Source organism: Rhipicephalus sanguineus, chromosome 6 (assembly GCF_013339695.2).
Source record: "Rhipicephalus sanguineus isolate Rsan-2018 chromosome 6, BIME_Rsan_1.4, whole genome shotgun sequence".
Taxonomy (NCBI): domain Eukaryota; kingdom Metazoa; phylum Arthropoda; class Arachnida; order Ixodida; family Ixodidae; genus Rhipicephalus; species Rhipicephalus sanguineus.
Window position 1 is genome coordinate 28024231 of NC_051181.1, and position 26278 is coordinate 28050508.

The 26278-nt window shown below is 46.0% G+C and overlaps 2 protein-coding genes across 2 annotated transcripts; both read right to left on the minus strand.

The window, feature by feature from the left end:
* Positions 1 to 15329: 15329 nt before the first annotated feature.
* Positions 15330 to 16328, minus strand: LOC119397793 (uncharacterized). Its single transcript, XM_037665173.2, has 2 exons — positions 15597 to 16328; positions 15330 to 15535 (listed from the first exon to the last, which is right to left on the minus strand). The coding sequence occupies exons 1-2, from the start codon at positions 16270 to 16272 to the stop codon at positions 15330 to 15332; spliced, it is 882 nt and encodes a 293-aa protein (XP_037521101.1). The 5' UTR covers positions 16273 to 16328.
* A 1041-nt stretch (positions 16329 to 17369) lies between these two features.
* Positions 17370 to 22391, minus strand: LOC119397151 (uncharacterized). Its single transcript, XM_049416465.1, has 7 exons — positions 21969 to 22391; positions 21811 to 21870; positions 20657 to 20716; positions 20210 to 20269; positions 19319 to 19378; positions 17538 to 17609; positions 17370 to 17453 (listed from the first exon to the last, which is right to left on the minus strand). Exons 1-7 carry the CDS (start codon positions 22281 to 22283, stop codon positions 17370 to 17372), a joined length of 711 nt encoding a protein of 236 aa, XP_049272422.1. The 5' UTR covers positions 22284 to 22391.
* Between the last annotated feature and the right edge of the window lie 3887 nt (positions 22392 to 26278).

Below are 26278 nucleotides of genomic sequence, written 5' to 3' on the forward strand. Positions count from 1 at the left end.
GATTCCCGATAACTTTCCAATTAAGCAGGGGAAGAAGGGATGGAGATGTAATGCTGAGGTCTATGGACGAGTAGGATTTGTTCGCTAGGCTATAATATGTTGGCTCTTTCCGATTCAATAGACACGCACCGGAAGAGAAAAGGAATTGTTCGATCAGACGACCTCGTGCATCGCAGCGAGAATCACCCCACAGACTGCTATGTGCATTAAAGTCCCCAAGGACTAGATATGGTTCTGGGAGTTCATCTATTAAAGATTGAAATTGATGTTTTTGCAGTTGGTACTGTGGGGATATGTAAAGAGAGCAAATGGTCACGAGTTTGTTCATAAGAACCGCTCGAACAGCCACTGCCTCAAGGGACGTTTGGAGAGGTAAGTGTGTACATGCAATTCCTTGATTAACGACAACCGCTACACCACCGGATGACGCCACAGCGTCATCCCGGTCCTTCCGGAAAATACTATAACTGCGTAGAAAGTTGGTGTGTTTGGTTTTTAAGTGTGTTTCTTGTACACACAGCACTTTTGGTGAATGTTTATGTAAAAGTTCTTGGATATCGTCGAGGTTTCTGAGGAGTCCTCTGACGTTCCATTGCAGAATTTGTGCTTCCATATTGGAAGTTAAGTAGTGCTGTGTGTATGTACGGGAATTTGTTGTTGTTCAGACAGAAAGTTGGAACTTAGGTAACAGAGCCGTCGGCGGGCCCTGTTATAGGCTTTTTCGTTTTCTTAGCGCGCTCCAAGGAGCTACGCCGCTCTTTCGGCACCAGGGGTACCGAAGTCGTGTCCATTGCCTCGTGTGAGGCACTGGACGCCCGCGTACGCGAGCTGTTGGCTTGTTTTTCCGACCTCGCCTGGCGAGGCGTGGTCGTGAGACCCGACGACCCTGGAGTAGCCGGGATCTCTGGCTGGGCAGGTGGAGCAGACTTAACTGCTGCCACCACGGGGGCAGCCGCCACGGCCGGTGGCTCACCTTGTGTGAGCCGGGGCTGTGGCGGTGGCCGATGCGACGCTGCCCCCTGACGCGCCGCATCAGCATAAGTTGGACCGTAAAATGGCGAACACCTTCTTCGTGCTTCTTTGAATGAGATGTTTTCGCGTACTTTCAGTGAAATGATATCTTTTTCTTTTTTCCAGCTTGGACAAGAACGAGAATACGCGGCGTGGTCGCCGTCGCAGTTAACACAGTGTGGGGTTTCGTTGCAGGTGTCCGAGGCATGGCCTTGGACACCGCATTTTGCGCAGGTGGGTCGACCACGGCAGCTCTGGGAGCCATGGCCAAATCTTTGGCACTGAAAGCATCGGCGAGGGTTTGGGATGTAAGGCCTGATGGTTGTCTTTGTGTATCCAGTTTCTATGTTCTGTGGAAGTTCACTAGTAGAAAAGGTCAATATCAAATGTTTATTTGGGATTTCCTGATTGTTTCTCCTTATTACAATTCGCTTCACATCGGTTACGTACTGGTCCTTCCAGCCTTCGAGGAGTTCACTTTCTGATAGTTCAAGCAGATCTGAGTCTGATACTACTCCGCGTGCGGAGTTCATGGATCTGTGTGGTGTAACGCTAATAGGAATGTCGCCAAAAGTTCGGAGGTTCTTTAGTTTATCAAATTGTATTTTGTCATTTAGTTGGAGAAGCAGGTCACCACTGGCCATTTTTGTAACTTTATAGCCAGCACCTAAGGTGGCTGTCAGTGTTCTGGATACAACAAATGGGGACACGGTTCTAGCTGTTTTGTCAGTCTTGTCACAGTGCACTACGTGATAGTGAGGGAATACTTCTTTGGTTCGAGTGAGAAAGGCGAGTTCATCGGTGCGTACGCGCTTTGAAGCGGTACGATCTTGTAGCAACGGGAATGCTCTATGCATAGTAAATGAATCTGATTCGGCAGCGATGGCAGCCACCCACCACGGAGCCCAACATGGGGACGCTACAAGATTCATGGAATTGAAAGCATGCAGACGCCAGCCGTACACCGCTACTATAACCAAATGCGCATAGAACAAGGTTGCCTATTTGCACAAGGCTAACCCTCGCCGCCAAGAAAAAACGAAAGTAAATGGAAGAGAGGAGTGGACAGGAAAGATTAAAAGTGAGAGAGACAGACGAAGACGTGGGGGAGAGAGAGACAGGAAAAGGCGACTGCCGATTTCCCCTGGGTGGGTCAGTCCAGGGGTGCCGTCTACGTGAAGCCGGGGCCAAAGGGGTGTGTTGCCTCTGCCGGGAGGCCTTAAAGGTCCAATCACCCGGCGTCGGCTCAACCCCCAGGATCCCCTTTTCCCCAGACACGGCAATGCCACGCACGGCTAGGCGTGGGAGGGGTTCGAAACCCCCCCGTTAGCTCGGGTCCGTGGTGTCGCTACACACCAAACGCCTGCTTGCGCGGACGCCCCTGCGGGGTCCGATTCAATAGACACGCACCGGAAGAGAAAAGGAATTGTTCAATCAGACGACCTCGTGCATCGCAGCGAGAATCACCCCACAGACTGCTATGTGCATTAAAGTCCCCAAGGACGAGATATGGTTCTGGGAGTTCATCTGTTAAAGATTGAAATTGATGTTTTTGCAGTTGGTACTGTGGGGGTATGTAAAGGGAGCAAATGGTGACGAGTTTGTTCATAAGAACCACTCGAACAGCCACTGCCTCAAGGGACGTTTGGAGAGGTAAGTGTGTACATGCAATTCCTTGATTAACGACAACCGCTACACCACCGGATGACGCCACAGCGTCATCCCGGTCCTTCCGGAAAATAATATAACTGCGTAGAAAGTTGGTGTGTTTGGTTTTTAAGTGTGTTTCTTGTACACACAGCACTTTTGGTGAATGTTTATGTAAAAGTTCTTGGATATCGTCGAGGTTTCTGAGGAGTCCTCTGACGTTCCATTGCAGAATTTGTGCTTCCATATTGGAAGTTAGGTAGTGCTGTGTGTACGTACGGGAATTAGTTGTTGTTCAGACAGAAAGTTGGAACTTAGGTAACAGAGCCGTCGGCGGGCCCTGTTATAGGCTTTTTCGTTTTCTTGGCGCGCTCCAAGGAGCTACGCCGCTCTTTCGGCACCAGGGGTACCGAAGTCGTGTCCATTGCCTCGTGTGAGGCACTGGACGCCCGCGTACGCGAGCTGGTGGCTTGTTTTTCCGACCTCGCCTGGCGAGGCGTGGTCGTGAGACCCGACGACCCTGGAGTAGCCGGGATCTCTGGCTGGGCAGGAGGAGCAGACTTAACTGCTGCCACCACGGGGGCAGCCGCCACGGCCGGTGGCTCACCTTGTGTGAGCCGGGGCTGTGGCGGTGGCCGATGCGACGCTGCCCCCTGACGCGCCGCATCAGCATAAGTTGGACCGTAAAATGGCGAACACCTTCTTCGTGCTTCTTTAAATGAAATGTTTTCGCGTACTTTCAGTGAAATGATATCTTTTTTCTTTTTTCCAGTTTGGACAAGAACGAGAATACGCGGCGTGGTCGCCGTCGCAGTTAACACAGTGTGGGGTTTCGTTGCAGGTGTCTGAGGCATGGCCTTGGACACCGCATTTTGCGCAGGTTGGTCGACCACGGCAGCTCTGGGAGCCATGGCCAAATCTTTGGCACTGAAAGCATCGGCGAGGGTTTGGGATGTAAGGCCTGATGGTTGTCTTTGTGTATCCAGTATCTATGTTCTGTGGAAGTTCACTAGTGGAAAAGGTCAATATCAAGTGTTTAGTTGGGATTTCCTGATTGTTTCTCCTTATTACAATTCGCTTCACATCGGTTACGTACTGGTCCTTCCAGCCTTCGAGGAGTTCACTTTCTGATAGTTCAAGCAGATCTGAGTCTGATACTACTCCGCGTGCGGAGTTCATGGATCGGTGTGGTGTAACGCTAATAGGAATGTCGCCAAAAGTTCGGAGGTTCTTTAGTTTATCAAATTGTATTTTGTCATTTAGTTGGAGAAGCAGGTCACCACTGGCCATTTTTGTAACTTTATAGCCAGCACCTAAGGTGGCTGTCAGTGTTCTGGATACGACAAATGGGGACACGGTTCTAGCTGTTTTGTCAGTCTTGTCACAGTGCACTACGTGATAGTGAGGGAATACTTCTTTGGTTCGAGTGAGAAAGGCGAGTTCATCGGTGCGTACGCGCTTTGAAGCGGTACGATCATGTAGCAACGGGAATACTCTATGCATAGTAAATGAATCTGATTCGGCAGCGATGGCAGCCACCGACCACGGAGCCCAACATGGGGACGCTACAAGATTCATGGAATTGAAAGCATGCAGACGCCAGCCGTACACCGCTACTATAACCAAATGCGCATAGAACAAGGTTGCCTATTTGCACAAGGTTAACCCTCGCCGCCAAGAAAAACAGGAAGTAAATGGAAGAGAGGAGAGGAGAGGAAAGATTAAAAGTGAGAGAGACAGACGAAGACGTGGGGGAGAGAGAGACAGGAAAAGGCGACTGCCGATTTCCCCTGGGTGGGTCAGTCCAGGGGTGCCGTCTACGTGAAGCCGGGGCCAAAGGGGTGTGTTGCCTCTGGCGGGGGGCCTTAAAGGTCCAAACACCCGGCGTCGGCTCAACCCCCAGGATCCCCTTTTCCCCGGACACGGCACAGCCACGCACGGCTAGGCGTGGGAGGGGTCGAAGCCCCCCATTAGCTCTGGTCCGTGGTGTCGCTACACACCAAACGGCTGCTTCCACAGACGCCCCTGCGGGGGGTCGCTATTTCCCTCTCCCGTCATGCTGTATAACATACGTTGACGTGGGAGAGAGACGGGGGGAGGGCGAAGAACTTTACTGAGACCCGAAGAAATAGATCATGCGCTTATGGGCTTCCTTGGCAACCAATACAAGTGCGCTTGCGAGGAACCCACTACGCTATAAATCGTTGTCATTTTTGAGAAGTAGGGCAGCAGGCACTGTGCCATTTTTCGTCATTCTACGGGGAGCGTTGGTACCTGCTAAAGGCATGCAAGGCATTATGCGCACTTTGTTGATGCTGTGCCTGATGACGATGAAGAATTATGGCAGAGCCCTTCGTAATGGGTTGGAAGCATTCAACAACCAACTCGTTGCGCAATTCGCGTTGTGTGACGCCTGGTTACAGAATTCGCGTTGTGCGACGCTTGGTGCTTCTTTTACTCTTCTACCACGCTATATTGCATATGCTATTGTGGTTCCTTCCCGACATGAAGCCTGTATAGGACCTCTTTGCAAAGCAGTTTCAAGCACCGGCATGGCTCAGAGGTTGAATACTGGGCTCCCACGCAGAGGGCCCAGGTTCGAACCTCGTTCCATCCTGGAATTTTTTTCTTATTTCGTTTTTTTTTTCTTATTTCGAGCGATACTGGTTACGCACACCGGCGGCGGCGGCGGACAACTACGGCGCCAAAAACGGCCGGTGAAATGATCTCATAACAGCTTTCGCTGTAAAAGTAATGCGTTACCGGTAACGCCGTTACTTGTAACGCGTTACCGACAACACTGCTACTGCGTTACTGGAGTTGTGAAACCAGACCTTGAAAAGTGTTAAGGCAATCCACGATTTGTACGAACTAGCTTTTGCGGAGAGGGTGGAAGGGGAGACGAGGGAGAAAGAAAAAGGGGGTGGGGTCGAATTCAAGTGTACAATGGTCATTGTGCGCCAATCAGGGACAGCCAACACGGGCGTATAAAAAGACGACGACTAGCACGTTTGTCACTGGACTCACTGATCACCAAGCAGAAGACCATGGATCCTCGCCTCGTGACAGAGTTGCTTCGGCGCCTACGGCGAAGACAGCCACCGAATATGCCACGGACGGCAGCGCTCGTACTCGAGTGCTGCACGATCAGGGGAGCCTCTGACTGCTATGACCTGCTGGACATGGCCTGCCAAGCTGTTGACGATTGGTCGGAAGTGTTCAGGGAGTTCGACCTCGAGCAACGCGCCTGTATGCTCGGCAGTGAACTCCAGACAGCTCTGACTTACTGCGGTTACCCCGTCAGTGGCGAGTTTCTGAGGCTGCTATGCGCTATATATTCGCCCATTGGGTGGGTTACCTTCGACGCCTTCATTACAGCTTGCTCTGTGCTCGCAAGCGTTTGCTAGTGAAGAAGCGTCACCTCTTCACCGGATATCTTCTCAAAAGGCCCTTTTCAGGGCCACCCAATATCTGCATTGGCTGAGCTCACCCACCGTGATCCCAGTTCCGTACCCTCATAACATTTTCCTGGAAGTGCAATTAGCTTTACTTAAATTGGTTAGTCAGTTCTCTGATACATATATCAAGGCTTAGTTCGGTTCGAAAGAAAGGCAAAGTAACGATGTAGCTGTCCTCATTCGCAGTCGTTTAACGCGCGCTGGCTGGTCGTGTTTATAGCACCTTTTTTAAATGCGAAGCATTTCTTAGCGAACCTCTGGCACTTTGAGCGTTTCTATCTACGTATCTATCTATCTATCTATCTATCTATCTATCTAGCCGCCTACGTCTGGGTGCTCTCATGATCGCCTCCTTAACTTGGTGTAGACGAAAATTTGCATGGGAGGGTAAGAGGATTTGATGAATATGATTGCCGGGTCATGACATGAATAACGTTAAAATCTTGTCGCGTACGTCGTCAAACCCTTTCCACTAGACACGTGTGGCACATACCCGTTTACCACGGGCCGTGGTGTACGGGTATGCGCCACAGGTGATTGACAGTTTATACCTACCCAGGAACGGCGAGAACAGACATTGGTAACTTAAATGCTAGAGCGTTAAGGAAAACCAACATCGGCAGCGTTGACTCAACGAATGCAAAGAATGAATATTAGGATCCCAGCAGGAATCGAACCCAAGCATTCTGCGTGGCAATCAGGCATTCTACCACTGAGCCACGCCAGGTCTATAAATGGGTTTGGGAAAACAGCCTACGCAGGCGTAATATCGGTGCAACGTCGATTGTGGTTGTGGTGCTGGCTATCTAATTTTACAAGAAAGCAATAAACACTACATGATACCCCTACGATGTGTACTCCTACGATACAGTGTCATATCAGATTAACGTCTGTGGTCCCAGTGTTGGCTCCGATTTTATAGCAGTCTAATAAACAATACGTTTGTATTCCTATGATTCAGCAAGCTATATTGAAGCATTGCTCGACCCCGGAGGAATATATTAACGAAAGTTACATATGATATCCACATCACCGCAACGTAAAGTGCACTTCGTCCACCAGAACGATGAAGTGTCCTCTTCATTTCTTAAGAGGCTGGGCGATGGCCTCATGCTGACCGAGGATGATGTCAGATTGATTGACAGCCATTTGTAGACTAGGCTACGTAGGCCACATACGCCCAGGTAGTCTACGAATATGACAAACACCATCCACTGATGTTGGTCTACGTATCACTATTTAGGCCTACCAGCCTCGACGGCCTATATGCCTCACCAACGCGAAGGGTGGCTTCAGGTTCCGACATGTCGCCGGCTCTGTCGGCAGACAATTTGTCGACGAAATGACCGAGGCCTCCACGACTTCCAACAGCTCTACTATACTATGTAATTCTGCTCAGCACAAAGGCCTGAACGAGCCGGAGAGTGTTGGACTCCTTCAAACACGCGTGCTTGTTAGTGATTCTAGTTATTAGCCTAAGCGTTTGTAGTGTTGCATTTTGCAATCTACTCAGCGTCTCAGTATTGCGCCCTGTGTTTTGGATAAAAAGTCCGAGGATCCTGATTGTTGGGACTTCCGGTATTGGTTGCTCTCCCGCGAAGATTGTGATCTTGGGTGGGGGGCTGCTTGAACCCCGTCTCCCACGCTGCTCCCGAACAACGAGTAATTCGGATTTCTGGGGTGAGCATTCGAGCCCTCGAGGTCGGACATAGGCTTCAATTGTTCGTACCGCCTGCTGTAAGGTTTCTTCGATGTGTGCGTCGTTTCCTCGGGTGACCCAAAGGGTGACGTCATCAGCATAGATGCTATGTTTGAGATCTGGGATCTTGGACAATAGAGGTGGCAATCCTCTCATTGCCAAATTGAAAAGAAAAGGGGATAAAATTTATCCCTGAGGAGCACCTCGACTGCCTAAAAGAAGCGTTTTCGAGCTGAGATCACCAATGCTGAGCTCCGCTGTCCTATTGTTTAAAAAATCCCGGACATAAGAGTAAATGCGCGGGCCCACACCTAGTTGATGTAGTGATTGAAGAATAGCTGAATGGGCGATGTTGTCGAAGGCTTTTGTCAAGTCCAGTCCCAATATTGCCTTAGTGCCCGCCGCAGAGATACGTTTTAGTGTCATATTATGAGTATATTTTTCTTGGAGAACTGAACAATGCGTTTGCAGCCGCACACTGACACACCTTGTTTACTTCGGAAAACGGGCGTGCTGAAAAGGTGGTGCTGTCTAAGAAATGGAAAGAACAGGAAGGCATTCTTGCAAAGTGAGCAATAACTGTATTTCACCTGTGACTTTCCACCACTGTTTCAGTGTCATAAAGAATAAAGCAGCATTTATTTCAGCAAGGCAAATAAGAAAATTATCAGCAAACTTAAGTACTATTTTTTAGCGCGGTAGCAGGCATGCGTTTCGGTTCTGTAGCTTCCACAGTGCTGTCAAGAAAAGTTGTCGCCAAGTGTAGCAGTATTAAACCCTAGTGGGAGAGATAGCAAAAGTCGCTTTACTTTTTGACTTCCCTTCGTATATATACATCTGATTATCTTACAAATAATTTTTATTTATGCAAGTGATCTTTTCCATAGTATTGTCGTTTTGCCACGCTGTAGGCAGTTTACACATTAAGTACCTTTTTCGAAGATCTGTGCTCTACCAAGACACTAATATTTATAGATGTAAACACATGTTGTGCTAAAAAATAAACATCGTTGTTTGAAAGTTGTGTTCACTTATTTTGGTCAGTTGGACAGGAACTTTGCTAACATGCATCAGAACTTCAGTCACTAACTTCAGGCATCACTATAGTTAAATGTGCTGTGCTCAGATGTGCTGGTACACGGTCAAAATATTTCCTGTGTGAACATTTGTGGACTTTACCTATAATTTAATGTTTACAGTAAACTTGACGTACCTAACACAATTTTAAGCATGTGGTGCATTGAAGAACTACATTATGAAAAGCTTTATTGCACATTACAGCAGCATTTATTATAGCTATATTTCCTGCTTGAGATTATCCCACTTTGGGACGATGGCCAAGTGTAAGTGTAGGCCCTCCATAACGCAAGCCAGGGTGACTAGGGCATGCAGCACAGCAGCGCCTGCATTTACATTTGGCCGTTCTCCTAAAGTAAGAGTAATTTCCATTAAGCAAGATGCATCAACCAAGCTTCAATGACCAATAGTCAAAGAAACATTGGTAACAGGTATTTAGGACGCTTAAAAACAGTGTAATTTTCAATTTAACGTTCCGTTAGCATCTATTGAAAGTTATAAAGGAAATTTCAATTGGTTATCGGAGGCCAATAGTCGACTGAATGTTGGTTGCTGGTATATAAGACGTTTAAAAACGGTCTTACAACTTTCAATTGAACGTTCCTTTAGCGTCTATTGAAAGTTATTAAGAAAATTTCTATTGGTTATTGGTGGCCAATAGTCGACGGAATGTTGGTTGCTGGTATATAAGACGGTCTAACGACTTTCAATATACCATCGGTAGGTTCTATCGACTTTTCCCAATAAACTGTCTATTGACGGTTGGTACAAGTTTTTGTAAGGGATAAAAAGAAACGCCGGCTTAGTGCTACCATTTTCCCGAAGGTGTTAGTACACCAACTCACCCAGATCGCCGTATTAGCTCTCCTTTGCACTTTTTTTTTGGTTTAATACCTTTCACCCTACTGTCAACATCGCGGCCTTCTGCTTAATTAAGAGTTGCAGAATGAAGGGTCTTTTCTAGCATCAAGCCACTAATACTGACACGCCAAGCTGTATTCTCTTGTTACCCTAAAAACAAATATTCTGGTGGCTTTTGTTCACTGAAAGTGTAAAGAACGAGCGAGAGAGGGTCAACCATGAAAGAAGCGCGGAAGATACGAAAGAAAGGCATCCCCTTAAGCTGGAAATACAAGATCAAATCTCGTGATTATATTACCCTTTATTTTTATAAAACTACATTCAATTAAACGCTGTCAAGTATTGCTTTAAAATACTTAGATGACGGCGACTGACCCGCCTGCATCGCCGTTTTGAGTTTAAGACAAGTAACTCGCTGAAGCTCGTCACTGAGGCACCCACTAAGTACACGCGTCTTTCTCTCAACAGCGCCTGATGTGAAGACCGTTGAAATCGAAACTGTGGGTCAAATCTCGTGATATTATACTGTCGTTTAATATTATGAAACTACATTCAATTAAACGCTGTCAAGTATTGCTTTAAAATACTTAGATGACGGCGACTCGCCCACCTGCAGCGCCGTTTTGATTTTAAGACAAATAACTCGCTGAAACTCGCCATTGAGGCACGCACTAATGGTGAATTCCACTGGCAGATTCGGAGCACTTCCGGTAGCAGTTTTTCTGCTCCACGCGGAGGAAGACTGTTCCATTGGCAGTGAGAGAGCTCCCTGTATCATTGGCACATCTGGAGCAGCTCCGCCGCCAGGTTCACTTCATGGAGCAGCTCTCTGCGAAAAGCGGCGGATTCGACCGGAAGTCGCAAGCTCCCCGCGCCTGCGCGATGCAATGCGCTGTCCGACCGCGCCTGTTCTCTCCGCTCGCGCCTGTGAAGTCGTAAACGGCGCGAAACACGAGGAATTCTGGGCGTTTGCAAATCAGATGTCCACTAACGCCCCCTACCATTTGCTCTGGTGAGGGCGCTTGTGTTCCTATGGCAAATTTCCTTCGGTTGCTCTCCGCTGAGTGCAGTGCTCCGGCACATAGTTCGTAGGCCACTCCGAATCCGCCAATGGAATCCACCATAAGTACAAGCGTATTTCTCCAAACAGCGATTGCTGTGGAGATCGTTGAAATCTAAACTGTGGGTTTGTGGCTCCCTAAGTTTGTCCCCCACGCGCCGGTAGATGATCTCGAGGGAATCGATTTGCACTCTTATTTTCGGGATTCCATACTTTCGAACTGTCGTTTTATGGCGCAAAACCAGCTAAGGCTATGCTGCGCCAGTCACTCGGTGTAGAGTAATGAACAATGAAATGACGTCGTTTAAAGCTTATCTCAAAAGTCACATCTTCTTAAAATAAATCTGCATATCAGACAGTTATACAAGAGGACCATCTCCAAGAAAAAGAGCAGGGTGTATACACCAATTTCACAAGGGGGCTGCCATTTTTAAAGCACTTCACCGCCGCAGCGCCGTCTAGCGTCTGCGATGTTTCGCCGCCATGCCGGTGTGTGGGTTTCTGCGGTGGTGCATGCAGCGCATACGCTCAGTACACGATGTGGTGTTCTTCCCGGCACACGGGCACGACACAACAACGCTTCGCGATTGTAAAGGCGCTAGCAAGCTGTCAGCTACAAAATGGCTGAACCTACAAGCAGTGGAGGCTCACGAGACGTTCCCGCAGCGGCGCCGACGATCGACATAGGAGGCGAGTAGAATTCCAATTCAGTTTTTAAGGAGCACGTGTAAATTGGTGATAGGCTCGTTTTGTAACAGCTGGCCTTGCGGTGTTCTGGGAATAAGCACTAGCGGTAAAATTTATTACAACTCTCGAAGTAATAGGTGAAATGTAGACGAGCGAATATGTACGGCGTTGTCCAGCTGCACGTTACGTGCGCGCATTAGTGTTTAAAGTGACTCTCGGGTTTGTTTGCCGCGATTATTCAAGTTCAACGTAACTATAATCTTTAACTCTAATCTTTAACAGATAACGTGGTTCCGCTTGGCACGTTGCAATACAAAGTTCATGGAACGAAGAGAGCACAAGCAGCGATGCCTGTGTTGATTCGTACGTGCCGTCGTCGTTAAAAGCTTGTGGCCTGTGATCGTTGTGCATAATAAGAAACAGACGTACGACGGGTGAGCTCAAACTTCGGCGTAGAAACAACACGATGAGAAAATGAAAATAAGCCTCTTTTACACCTGGAAGCACGGCATGCTGAAAATTCGCTTCGGCGCGAGCAGCCGCCACTAGCGATACGCCGAAAGCACGCCCATTTTTGGTAACATTGTTGTCAGTTTGTTTTTTGACCAGTATTAGTTTGAAAATCATTATGAAGAGCGTACGTGTTCAGCTAGCGACGTGGCTTTGACGAACGTGAGTCGATTATTCATGAAACCCGTTTGCCGCGTGAAAAAAAAAAGTGCGGTTGTCGTAACGCTACCCCCGTTATCGTCCCAAAATTGACAATTCGATAAAGAACGTGCCCTTGACAAAGCGCCGGAGGCGCATTCCTGCGCCAAGGAATACTTATGTCATGCGGGCCTTTCAGTCATGCAGTTTGGAAATTGCTAATTTGATATCGAAATTGCGCCAGCTTAGATGGAACATTTCGCCAGCTGCGGGCACTATTGCACTTATTTCATTGTAAGTCATGTGCTGTGTCATAAAAATGAGGGATGTTGATGTTATGAGAGACCAACTCGTGGCCAAGCATTTTGTTTATTAATCGTAAGCTTTGACGTTGCTTCTCTTTGGTGCAGATGACAGAGTGTACCAGCACCCAAACACAGTAACAAGCTGGTGTGATGACCTCAAGAAATGGCCACAACTACAGACACCACACATTATATACTATTTGTTGGAAAAGAAGGCATGTGACTTAAGAGAAGTCAAAGCATTTCGAAGCATGCAGTCGTACACATATTTACAGAGTGGTTGGGTTGGCACAGTTCTTTTGCATAAAATAGACAAAAATCTTGTGCTACTCAAGTGCGAGGTGCAAGCGTCCCAGTCACTCAAGACGATGCATAATGCGTGGGTTTGCTGCGAGAGCAACGGTGGGATTAGGACCAGTGGCTGCTCTTGCATGGCAGGGAGAGGCAAAGTGTGCAGCCACGTTGGTGCCCTCCTTTGGAAGATTGACTTGGCAGTATCATCTGGCCTCACCGGGGAAACTTGCACAGACAATACAGCTGCCTGGAACCGTGGAACCAAAAGAAACCTAGAACCAGCAGCCCTTGTCGACATTAACTTTAAAATGAAAAAGAGGACAGTGGACACGGAGAGCGCCACAAGGACATTGCCCTCTATTCCTTGGCTTCGCAGTGATGCAGAATTCATACAGTTCTACAAGGACAGCCCTTTTCAAGAACTTGTAAACATTCCCGGTAAGACACATTTCAATCATATAGCAGTTCTTGAACAAGCCTGCATGCAAAATTTCAAGCACGGGGCTTGTCTTGATGAAGGAAACAAACATCACTAAAGCATATTTTCAACTAATTTTGGACAAGTTGACCATGTAGTAATATGTAGGGAGTTTTCCAGGACAACAGTCATAGTTGGTAAAAAATACGACCAGGAGAGCCTGTGTAGGTTTGAAATAATTAGTGTAATGCTGTGCACTCCAAGCGTTTTCATTTGGAAAGGGGTTCAATGTAAAAATCAACGAGCACAAGTGAGATAGTTATGTGATGCCTTCAGGATGATGTGTACATAAATAAGCAAATGTTAACGTGGAAAGTGTCAGTGTGTCATTTGCAAACACAGAAGACAACATATCTAATGGCCTTCATTGATATGTCAGTAAAGAAATGTGCAAATAGCAATAGTAAAAATAAACCGAAATACTTAGTCTAACGTGTTGTTCTGGTGGGTGCACAATTAGAATTATGCTAGTGCCCACATGATGACTGATGTGCAATACATGGTGAATAATCTCAGCGCATTGAATTTCAGGAACTCTCATGCATGAAACACTGACTGCTCCAGAGCGGGAACTTCCAGTACCATCAGACGAGCCTGCAACTGCCACGCATGTCTTGCATGAAAATAGCCAGATGACCTTGCCAGATGACTGCCCACCTTGCCTGAAGTTTTACACAAAATACGTAAGCCTCTCATCAGCAAGCATGTCAGCACTAGAAGCAGCCACAAGAACACAGAATTCTTCTTTGTGGCACACATCACGAAGGCTCCGGATTACCGCCTCAAATATCAAAAGGATTCCGAAACGTGCGACCACATCAACACAAAAAGCATTGCTGTCGCTTACCACTCCGACATTTCATGGAAATGCTGCGACACGGCACGGTCTGCAAAGCGAGAAAGTGGCTCGACAGAAATTTGAAGAACACTTCGGAATGAAAGTTGAGCTCCATGGCACTCATGTCTGCAAGGATTACCCATGGCTTTCTGCGACTCCTGATGGAGTCATAGATTCCCACAATGCAGTTTTAGAAATCAAGTGCCCTTTCGTTGAAGACTGCAGTGTTCTTATAGCCAATGGAAAGTACGATGTTGTGAAACGCAGTGGGTCGTATGTGCTCTTGGAAAATGGTCCAAACAGTTATTACTCACAAGTTCAATTTGCTATGCTGTGTGTGCAAAAGAACTTATGCTTTTTCTACGTGTGGTCGCTGAAGTCAGCTGTACTTGTTCGTGTACCTTTCAATGCAAAATATATTGAAGACACAATGCCAAGGCTTCAGAAATTTTATTTTTGCAACATGCTACCTTGCCTCGAGAAAATGGAAGTGGAAGGCAAACTTGACTTGACAGAATATAAGCAAGTATGCGAAAAGTAACGCACCTCCAGCCTGTTCGTAACACTCCATTAGATCAGATTTCCGAGCAAGCGATCACCGATTCATTTCCTTACTGGTGTTGTGCAATAAGCATTCTTAACAGCGAAGCTGTTCAGCAACTCGTTTGTTGTTCATCCTGTACAAAAAGACTTTCATCTTAAATGGGTAGGCGCAACAGAAATTGGGTCGATCCCACTACTCGCCACTGGTCCACAAAAAGGAAGAAGGCTACAGCTAGCCCAGCAAATGGCTACGAAGCGACGGTGGCAAGCCGCGTTGTTCGACCTCGAGTACAAACGAGAGAATACTAGGAAATGGGAAAGGCAACGGCAGCTGCAAGAAGACCCCGAAGCTATGGAAAGCCTACGCCAACGACACGTGCCTGTGTCTTGTCTGCGACTGTCTGTGATTTGACTCCAGCCTCTGTGCTGAGAATCGACACAAAGACAACTTAGAATCACTTAACTAAAGCCTAGCACTGGCCTAAAAGGAACATAGATATAACCTGCGTCACCCAATAAGGTGTACAAACAACCTAGAAGCAACCTAGTCTTCAGAATTGTCCAGTTTCGCTGTTTCAAGGCTTGTGTGTCTTAGTGCAAGCTTCGCCATTTTTTTAATTGTTTTTTATGTGTTGTAGCAGACAATTGTGTGCTTTTTATTGAACATTTAGGAGAAACTGTTGTGCAATAAACAATCAATTTGCTGCAACTTCCTTGCATTTCTTACTTTGCGATGAGTGGCCTTTTCAGGTTGCAAAGCCCAGCACATACAAAAATCATGGAGTCGATTGTCTTCCTGCATTTGATTGGAAGAACTCCCTGAAATATCCTGTAAGTCTTCAGCCTGTTGATGGCTCTTTCTACGTGGATTCGCACTGAAGCAATGCGTCGTGTAGCTGTCACTTCTTTTTCGGAGAGCTGGCTTTTGCCTAGGGATAAAAAGATCAAAATTGATGTCTATCTTAGTTTTGCATTCCAAATTTGACATACCTTTCGTGAATGCTGGCACATTCATCTTTACTCCTTGAGCCTCCAAGTATGGATCCAGAGAAAAGCCTCGGTCAGCCATTATGACATCTCCTTTAACGAAGAACTCTTGCACCCCACAGTTTTTGACAATATACTTATCTGAGGCACGGCCACCGAATGTCCGTGAAACAAACATTATGAGCCCATTCGGAGCAATAACAGTTAAAAATTTAACTGTGTTATGGGCTTTATACGAGCTGTAGGTCTGTGCCCTGGCTTTCTGCTTTGATGGTCGCTGCAGTGCTACTTCTGTACAGTCAAATATACAGGTTGTGTTTCCATGTCCACTGTCAATGAACGATTGTGGCATGCTCCTCTGAATTCTTGACCTTGGTAACCATACCACACAACCTTTCATTATTTCGTGGAGACATTTGAGGATGTTGTTAAAACACCTGCAAGCAGAAGAGGGAGAGGTATTAAATCTCCAAGCTAGGTCCTTATACAAAAGGCCGAGTCTCAGGCGCATAAGTGTTAGAAGCAGCTGATCGTCTAATGGGAGGTTTGAGGTTGGCACTGACATCCCACTGATAATTTTTAAAAGGGCGTGGAAAACTTCCTTAGAAACACCAGTGTAAAATTGTATGTCATCTGCTGACATTCTCGATGTCACATGTGGCTTAATTTGCACTGGCATTGTGTAGCTGTGGTCAGTCAGTTCTATGACTTCCCACTGGGTGCAGCCATCGATCTTGCGGACCTGAAAATATATATTTCTATATAAATAAAACAAAAAAAACTGTTGGAGAATGCATAGAACTTTGAGGTACCACTGTCTATAAGTTTTTCAAGGCAGAAAGGAAAAACCAAGCCACAAGGCACTTCAAAAGCTGTCACAATTGAGCTTTTAGGGTCATCACATGCCTCAGGTTAGAGCAACGGTGTTAGCGCATTTGCATGAGTATGAGGCATCCCTGACTGTAATGTGCAGGTATTTACCTTCTGAAAAGAGAATTCTAATAGCGGTTCTACCATACCATACAAGAAATAGTAAAGAGCAACCTCAAAACCACATAATATATACTGCAGGTTTGCATACTCGTGTCAACAAAGCTGTAGGAGCTAAATTACAGCACACTGCTGCAGTAACAAGACTGAAACTTGGGTTAGTTGGTTGTACTGTAAAAGCTCGTTAATTAGAACTCGAAGGGGATATACAAGTGTTCGGATTAGCGGCGGGCACTAGCAGGAACAGACATCGCACCACACTACGCCGGCTGAACACAATTAAGTCACCTCTGGACATGTTATCGTGACTACTGCGATACTGTACATTTGTGGCAGGTGATTTCGTAAATTAAGTTCATGGAACTCTAACAGCAAAGAGAAATAATTGATCAGTCAGTGATTGAATGCATGTCGCTGCCAGAAACATGTGGCGACATGCATTCATGCAAGCAGTGAGCCTTAATGTTGAACTATATTGTCACACGTATGGAAATGTCACAGCGGCACAGGCACTGAAATGACAGGCAATGGAGGAAGACGATAACGTTATTGTTGTGGGTTGGAGTCTAGCGTTGTCCTGTTGGCCTGCAATCCTGTGCGCTCTGTGCAGCATTAGCTCAATCTGCTCTAACAATAAATTACCCCGTAACAAAATCCACCCCGCATCACCACCACCAACAAGGTGTTACGGGGAGGATTTATTCTGTTAGATATGAAAATAAAACATACATTAGAACAACACAAATCTATAATGTCTTCTAATTGACATGATGCACCTGAATGGAATCAAGCTAATGCATCGTTCAGACTTACAGTCTCAGTCTGCGTCCCAGCAACAGTGGCTGCCGCTGCTGCTGAATTTGGGGCAACCTGCAAGAAGTGCTATAATTCAGAAGTGCAACACTGCTCTGCATTAGACTAGGGCAGAACAGCAAAGCAAAAAAATTTCCTCACATAGTGAAAATGGTCTGGTAGTGATCCAGCAGCATGAGTTGAAGGCAAGGATTCTGCAATGCACTGAGAGGCCTGAAAACCAATGCAATGGTGACGCCATACGTCAGAATCACAGGCATCTCAAATGAGCACTTACATGTTCCTTATTTCTGCCATGGTCTTAAGACCATACGAAAACGCTAAGGAAATAGTTAAATAAGGAATAGTGAGAAGAGCACAGAATACACACTTTACTACAGGAAGCACCCATAACAATATGAACAGGTAAGCAAAAAAAAAATCAAATAGCCTGTTTTCACCGTATCTCACATCACTGCATTTGTATCCCAATGTTTTCATTTTATGTACCTCAACAAATCAAGCATGACTGCCTAAATAAAAGGAGCAAAGGAAACGGTGCACATTGAGCAACAGGCTGTATGCTTGTAGATTAAGGATTTTTCATTTACAGTAATAGCAACTAAGCTTTTCTGAAGAAACGCATTTAAAGTGTGAAAACAACGCTAAAGTATGCGCCATATGCAATGTGATATGCCCACGCATGGTGGTGGCATGACTTGCAGTCAAACAATCAGGAGATAGTTTTTCAAGATTTATGAGGTACCTCATTTTTGACCAATTACAAATGCAATATGTTTCATGTCGATTCATCACTACTTACACACTGTTCATTCTCGTTATTCTTCCATGTGCATGGCAGACAGCCTTTCGAAAGTGTCAGTATTCTGCTCCAACAGCTTACAAGGTGCACAATTACATAGGTGCCATGACAAGAAGCAGAGTGCTGCATGCATGCAAAGGTAACAACGTCGCAATTTTGGAGTTGTGGCTCTGCACCACAATGAATTTTTTGCAGGTCACCTCCTAGTAGCAACTGATGTTATGAGGGAGGCAACTTAGGTATGCAAGTTATCTGCTAAATGATGCTTGCAACCGTGGCCACACTGCGACATTTATGAAATGATCTGCACTGGCCTCTTCAACAGCCAATATTTACAGTGCATGTGCAACAGTGTGTTTTCATGAGGACAGCGCTTCACATAGGAAAACAAACTTACAGCTAGGTGAAAGTGTAACATTGAACCGGTTCAGCAAATCAGTAATTTATTACTACAATTACAAAACATTCTTATGTTTTTTTTTTTTTTTTTTTTTTCAAATCAGCCTGTTCTATGGTTGACAATGTTTGCAGAGCTGTAAATTCCTCGCATCCACATTTTGCACAGTGACGCATCACACGAAAGGTACTTCTTAATTCGCAATTCATGATGATAAACTGAATGGTTGTGGTGTGCAAATCCCAGATTGGCCGTCTAGCTCTTGAAGACTATGGGTTAGTGTTTTTAGCAAGCAAAGTGAACAGAAGAAAAGAATACAAGCAAAGCACCTCAGTGAAAAGTAATGCTGGAACAAGCCACTTGGCTGCATCTAGCTTGTGAAGGCCAACATCAAGCAAAATAAATAAAGGAAGAACTGCTGGTTACGTGCAGAATGCTTCCTGGGCAAACTCTAGGAGCAAAACAGCTAGACTGCCAGCATCCTATGCGAGCAAACTCTTTGCAGCTAATTCCTACTCAGTTTACTGCGTTGGATGCCAAAGTATTCACTTGCATAAAATAAACAAGCGGATGTTGCATTATTTGAATGATTTGAGGTGCCTTGTCGTCATAATCAATGCGCTACCACACACATTACAATTGAACATAGAGAGCAATTTGATCTGCGTTTGGTGTGGAATAATAACTTTTGCATCTTTCAATGAAAGGAGAAGCTTTACATACATCAACACCACCAGCAACAGCTTGACTAGGGTCAGGTGTAGAATCCTCACCCGTGCATATCTAGAAAAGAAGGAAGGTAACATCTTTTTGTCCATAACAAAAAAAAAAGAAGAGAACTTTCCAGGAATTTCACTTTTCTTATTCCCTTCTAGAACCTCGCTTTAACTGGTTGAGTAGCAAAGCTCTGGACGGAGAGCTCGCCTTCTTGTAACTTAAATCGATACAGATGACACCTCTCTCGACAGACGTAAACAATACAGTGCTGACATGAACAAGCAGAGACCGCATGAAGAAGCTAACTCCAGTATTTGAACGATTTGAGGTGCCTTGTCGTCATAATCAATGCGCTACCACACACATTACAATTGAACATAGAGAGCAATTTGATCTACGTTTGGTGTGGAATAATAACTTTTGCATCTTTCAATGAAAGGAGAAGCTTTACATACATCAACACCACCAGCAACAGCTTGACTCGGGTCAGGTGTAGAATCCTCACCCGTGCATATCTAGAAAAGAATGAAGGTAACATCTTTTTGTGCACAACAAAAAAAAGAACTTTCCAGGAATTTCACTTTTCTTATTCCCTTCTAGAACCTCGCTTCAACTGGTTGAGTAGCAAAGCTCTGGACGGAGAGCTCGCCTTCTTGTAACTTAAATCGATACAGATGACACCTCTCTCGACAGACGTAAACAATACAGTGCTGACATGAACAAGCAGAGACCGCATGAAGAAGCTAACTCCAGTATTTGAACGATTTGAGGTGCCTTGTCGTCATAATCAATGCGCTACCACACACATTACAATTGAACATAGAGAGCAATGTGATCTGCGTTTGGTGTGGAATAATAACTTTTGCATCTTTCAATGAAAGGAGAAGCTTTACATACATCAACACCACCAGCAACAGCTTGACTCGGGTCAGGTGTAGAATCCTCACCCGTGCATATCTAGAAAAGAAGGAAGGTAACATCTTTTTGTGCACAACAAAAAAAAGAACTTTCCAGGAATTTCACTTTTTTTTTCTTATTCCCTTCTAGAACCTCGCTTTAACTGGTTGAGTAGCAAAGCTCTGGACGGAGAGCTCACCTTCTTGTAACTTAAACCGATACAGACGACACCTCTCTAGACAGACGTAAACAATACAGTGCTGACATGAACAGGCAGAGACTGCATGAAGAAGCTAACTCCAGTATTTGAACGATTTGAGGTGCCTTGTCGTCATAATCAATGCGCTACCACACACATTACAACTGAACATAGAGAGCGATGTGATGTGCGTTTGGTGTGGAATAATAACTTTTGCATCTTTCAATGAAAGGAGAAGCTTTACATACATCAACACCACCACCATCAGCTTGACTCGGGTCAGGTGTAGAATCCTCACTTGTGCATAGCTAGAAAAGAAGGAAGGTAACATCTTTGTGTGCACAAGAAAAAAAAGAAAACTGTCCAGGAATTTCACTTTTCTTATTCCCTTCTAGAACCTCGCTTTAACTGGTTGAGTAGCAAAGCTCTGGACGGAGAGCTCGCCTTCTTGTAATTTAAATCGATACAGACGACACCTCTCTAGACAGACGTAAACAATACAGTGCTGACATGAACAAGCAGAGACCGCATGAAGAAGCTAACTCCAGTATTTGAACGATTTGAGGTGCCTTGTCGTCAAAATCAATGCGCTACCACACACATTACACTTGAACATAGAGAGCATTGTGATATGCGTTTGGTGTGGAATAATAACTTTTGCATCTTTCAATGAAAGGAGAAGCTTTACATACATCAACACCACCACCACCAGCTTGACTCGGGTCAGGTGAAGAATCCTCACTTGTGCATAGCTAGAAAAGAAGGAAGGTAACATCTTTGTGTACACAAGAAAAAAAGAAGAGAACTGTCCAGGAATTTCACTTTTCTTATTCCCTTCTAGAACCTCGCTTTAACTGGTTGAGTAGCAAAGCTCTGGACGGAGAGCTCGCCTTCTTGTAATTTAAATCGATACAGACGACACCTCTCTAGACAGACGTAAACAATACAGTGCTGACATGAACAGGCAGACTGCATGAAGAAGCTAACTCCAGTATTGGCCCCAGTGCACCAGAAGTGATAAGTTTTGCCAGAAGCAGCATACAGAGAATCGTGATCCAGGGCGAAATTTTTGTTCATTACTGACAGCTGGCATTTCGAATGCTGCGTTTTAAATCATTTTCGCGCACTTTGCGAAAGACGAAAAGACACTTATGCCGAATTCACAAGCTCACACACGATACTATTCGGGTACGAAATATGCTAGCGCGTCCAGCCGAAGATCTAAAAGATTGCTCCGCTTGAATATGCGCGCTTCAGCACAGCGAATATAACGGTTCAAATCAGCGGAGATCTGTGTTGCGATGCGCTTAACTTTCAAAAGCTGTACAGCACGTAAAGAAAAACATTTTTCGGTCGGAGGGGCGCTCATTTCTCATTGAGCGTATGAGAAAACAAGTATTACCTTCCTCCGCTTCTTCGGCACATTTTCCATTTTTGCAATCCGTCGCCGGCCAACTTTGACCTGAAAGATGGGCGTCATAATGACGAATCTTAAAGCCTACTCGCACACGCCAATTAAGCACAGGTGCGAAGGATTGAAATCGATTCAGACACACGTACCTTTCGTGGGTATCCGAGCTTGACCATCGGCGCATAGTTGGTTACCGAACGTTCACCGGAAACAAAATGTTCGGAGCAAACGCGAGCCCAAGGAGATGGCACAAAATCTTTTCTGTTTACACAAGCTATCCAGACCCGTCGTTGGTCGTCATCTGCGGGGAACCGGTGCAGCTTGAACATATTACAACCGCAAACATGCTGCGGCTGGAGGTGCACTTCGCATGTTTCGGCTGCCAGTCTTTTGCGCTTCCGATAGTTGTTGTCGCAGCCCAACACAGCGCAGTGGTAGCCTGTCGACCTGTTCTCGTCCGACATTTCGATTTTCGGCAGCACAATTGCTTTAGCGCGTCGGAAAATTGAAACACATTGACCTCTCACACGCAAAGCGATGCAGAACGCGGGAGTTCCCACACACCAGCGGCGGCGGGCGAACGGTGGAGAGGGGGATGGAGTTGAAAATGCGCCGGTTCGAGGCTACGCTCCTCCTCCCCGTGAAAACGGTCTATAGGCCTCCCAAGCTCGGCCAGGGGGCGCTGCGTCGCACGCGTTTCGCCGCCTTTCTTGCAAAAACCGGTCGCTTCTCTCCCCGCGCCTGGCTTTTGACTGCGCTGTCTCCCCACGTTCACGCGCCCTGCACGCGCTGTTCTCTGCTCGCCGTGCACGTGCAGCTTCACGTGTCGCTTGCTCTGAAGGTTTAGAAAGATCCCAGAGATGGAAAAAACGTATTCACGGTGGGAATCTCGCCAGAGGAGGACGGTCGATCGACCACCTTTTCGGGACCGAGCAGGTCGTCAAGGGCGATGCTGTTTGTGCGAGCGCTACGTACGTGCCGATGCTGAACGGGCACATTTCTTTGACATGAATAGGGAGGTGACTGCGCGAGTTCTGTAATTATGTTACTGGTAAAACGCACATTCGTTGCGGCATGCAGTCGTGTCTACTCGGAGATGTCAGCATACATCCAGCACGCTTTCGCGTGCGTTTTCTATTGATAACATTTCGATTGCTAGGATGCCAAGTTTGTCGTGCGGCTTTAAATTTATTATGAGCTCAGTGTGAAGAGCAAAAATTTACATCTGCCCTGTAGAGTCACTAGCTGCATCGCAATGCGCAGTGTTCAGTTTCGTGGGAGTTTCACTTTTGCCGAGGTTTGCATCGAATGATAACAACGTCTGATCGCAAGTTTAATGTCACCTCAGATTTTTTTAGAGCTCCCTTTGACCGCATAATGAAACGCGCAAAAAAAAAAAATCATGCCCACTTCGACCATGCATCTTGCAGAGGCGTGTTTCATTTCAAATAATATCGACGCCTGATCACGCACCGTGTTCGCTTATTCGAACGTCCTTTTGGTTGTTTCGACAGTTCGCTTGGTCAGCATCATACTATACAGGGACGTAGCCAAAAGGGGGGGGGGGGGTTTAAACCTTCCCCGAAAATTTTCAATTTTGCTTGCGTATATGTACACGCACACATACAAACCCACGCACGAACATACATAAAGTGTAATAGAACCCCCCACCCCCCCCCCGAAAAAAATTGCTGGCTACGCCCCTGATACTATACAATACCCACTGGGATCTCTCATGTTTATCATTATGCCTAGATTTGTGCCCGATAATAAGCGCATCTGAATTCGCGAAGCCATCGAAAATTTATTGCCGCCTTGGTTCTTTTTTCAGCTCGTTTCCAAAGCGGCAGCTGTATATCGCCCGCGGATCACGCGCATGCAAGGCTTTATATTACGTGCCGAACGCATGACATTATTACGAGGCACGCCTGGTGGGGGACTTCGGATTAATTTCGGCCACCTGGGTTCTTTAACGTGTACGTAAATGTAAGTACGCCGGTGTTACTGCATTTCGCTCCCATCGAAATGCAGCTGCCGTATGCGTGAATCGAACCCATGACCACGATCTTAGCAGCGCAACACTTAAGCCTGCTAAGCAATGACGCGTGTCGCATAGTTGAAGGGGAAAGAGGGAAGTGGAAGTTTGGAATACAAAAGCCATTGTGAGGCGTGCTCGAACACCGAGGGTGGGTGTATAAAAAGACGACGACTTGCCGGATTGTCACTCGATTTGCTACTTCTCAAGCAGTGCAGCATGTGTTCTCGCCTCGTCAACGAGCTGCTTCTCCGGCTTCGCCAGCGGCAGCTGCAGCCAATGATCATGCCACTGACAGCGGCGTTCGTGCTGGAGGCCTGCATGAGCCGCGGTTTCACGGAGTGTGCCGAGATTCTGGACATGGCCTGCGAGGCCGTAGAGATACGGGGCGGCCGTGTTTACGGAATATGACGAGGATGGAGACGGGTGGATCAGGGACAGCGACTTACAGGCAGCTCTGGAAACCAGCGGTTTCACATTCCGAGGAGACTGCTTGACACGTCTGCGCGTGACATATTCTCATTACGGCTGTATTACGTACGACGGTTTCCTGAAAGCCTGCGCGCGAGTCGCGAAACGTCACTGGTGAAGTCTGCTGTCCGCTGCACCTTAACGCTTCTGAAAAGGCCCTTTTCAGGGCCACCCAATTTTTGCATTGGCTGAGTGCGCCACTGGCGATCACGCTCCGTGTTACCCTCATTCTCCTTATTTCTCCTTAATAATACTTAGCTCCATTACAGTGGCTTGACCGGTTGCTTCATACGCATTTCAAAGTTTGCCAAGGTTAAAATATGAAAAAAACAAATCGCAACAGTTCCGTACGCTGCAGGGTAAAGCATGTACGTAAAATTAGAAATATTTTTACAAAACCGTAAGATAGTTGTATAAAGTTTATATCTTAATGCTGGTAACAGAAATGATGTCGAGAAAAAGGCAATTTGCGCTGTTAAAGTATGCGGCTGGTACACATATTCTGCCACGTGTACCTTGTATGCGATGAAGGTCTTTGAGAACATTCGTTTCTAATAAATGAACTATTCATATTTTAGAAAACGGCAGTTTTAAACATGCTGCCGTCCTTGCTTTGGAGAGCTGCAATCTTCTCTTTGAACGGGCTGCGTTCGTTATCCGCTCTCGGCAAAACTGCTTTTCTGTGACATGTCTGCCATCGCGAGAGTGACATAGTTTGCTAACTACATTTTGTGGTTGCTATGTGTTTAATCACTGTTATTTATACATATATTTTCAAACACCACCGCAGAAACACGGCTCCCACGAGGCAGCTGGTTGTGTGACATATCCAGGTGTCTGGCGATTGGCATCTTGTTGAGTCACGCAGGTTTTCTCTCCACCCTTCCCTGTTATCCATCCCTCTCTCCCTTTCTCCTCCCAATTTTCAAAATTTCCCACGGCATGCTGTTTCTCGAATGAAAGAAGAAAGCCGAGAAAGAAAAACCACTCTCAGCGTTTAGTCGCCCACAGATCCTTTTGCACGAGGCACTCATCTCGGGTGGTCGAAAACGCTTTTCATGCGTCCAGTTCTGTCAACGATCCCTGCAAAAACTGGCGATTTCACAGCCCCGGTAAAAAAGTAACAAAGCGGTGGCGAGAATGACATCCTTGTCACTGAGTCACGAGAAGTACAGAGAAGGGAAGGGGGGGAGACCTCGTTAACTCCACCGTGGGTCACAGAGCAAGATAGAATGGAAAAGAATGCTCCCTTTTCTCGCGTTCTTTTACCCTGACACCAATCTCCAGCAGTCACGTGCTACATATAAATAATTGATTAGGCGCATTAAGGTACCAGAAAAATTAGTTGCGTTAAAATAAACCCTCGATAAACATCGAACATTGATATCGCAATACTTGAATGAATGAAAATTCAGTTAAGAGGACCTTATCTGGAAGTTGTATGCTTAGTCCAAATTTCAATGCAATTAATTTTTCGTTAAATAATGGCATTCCGTAAAAAAAGACTTGGAAAAGTAAGAATGTTCGATATTTCTTTTTATTTTCCACAAGGCTCGCGTGATTGTTCCAAAACGTTAGTTTTCTTTCCACATATTGTTTTTCCGCTTTGGTTTGGCGGTTATCTTCTTCCATTGATCATTATACGCGAAATTCTCAGTAGAAGATAGCGCATAGAATATATTTAGCAATTCCAACATTCATGAAAAAAAAAAGATAAAAAATATGTGCGGACCTTTAACCACGCTTATTTTGAGTTTTATATGTTGTATGTACCAGTCTTCATTATGACTGTCTGCTACGCTGCGGTGGTACTTAAAAAGCCCGAAGATATTGGCGTCAGTTCTAACTAAGAGACTTGGCGTAAGCACGTGCGGCTTCAACACGTCCAACACGTCTGTGCTGTAAATTGCTCGTGCTCACGCCAATATACATCTGTTGCTCTGCACAAGAGCG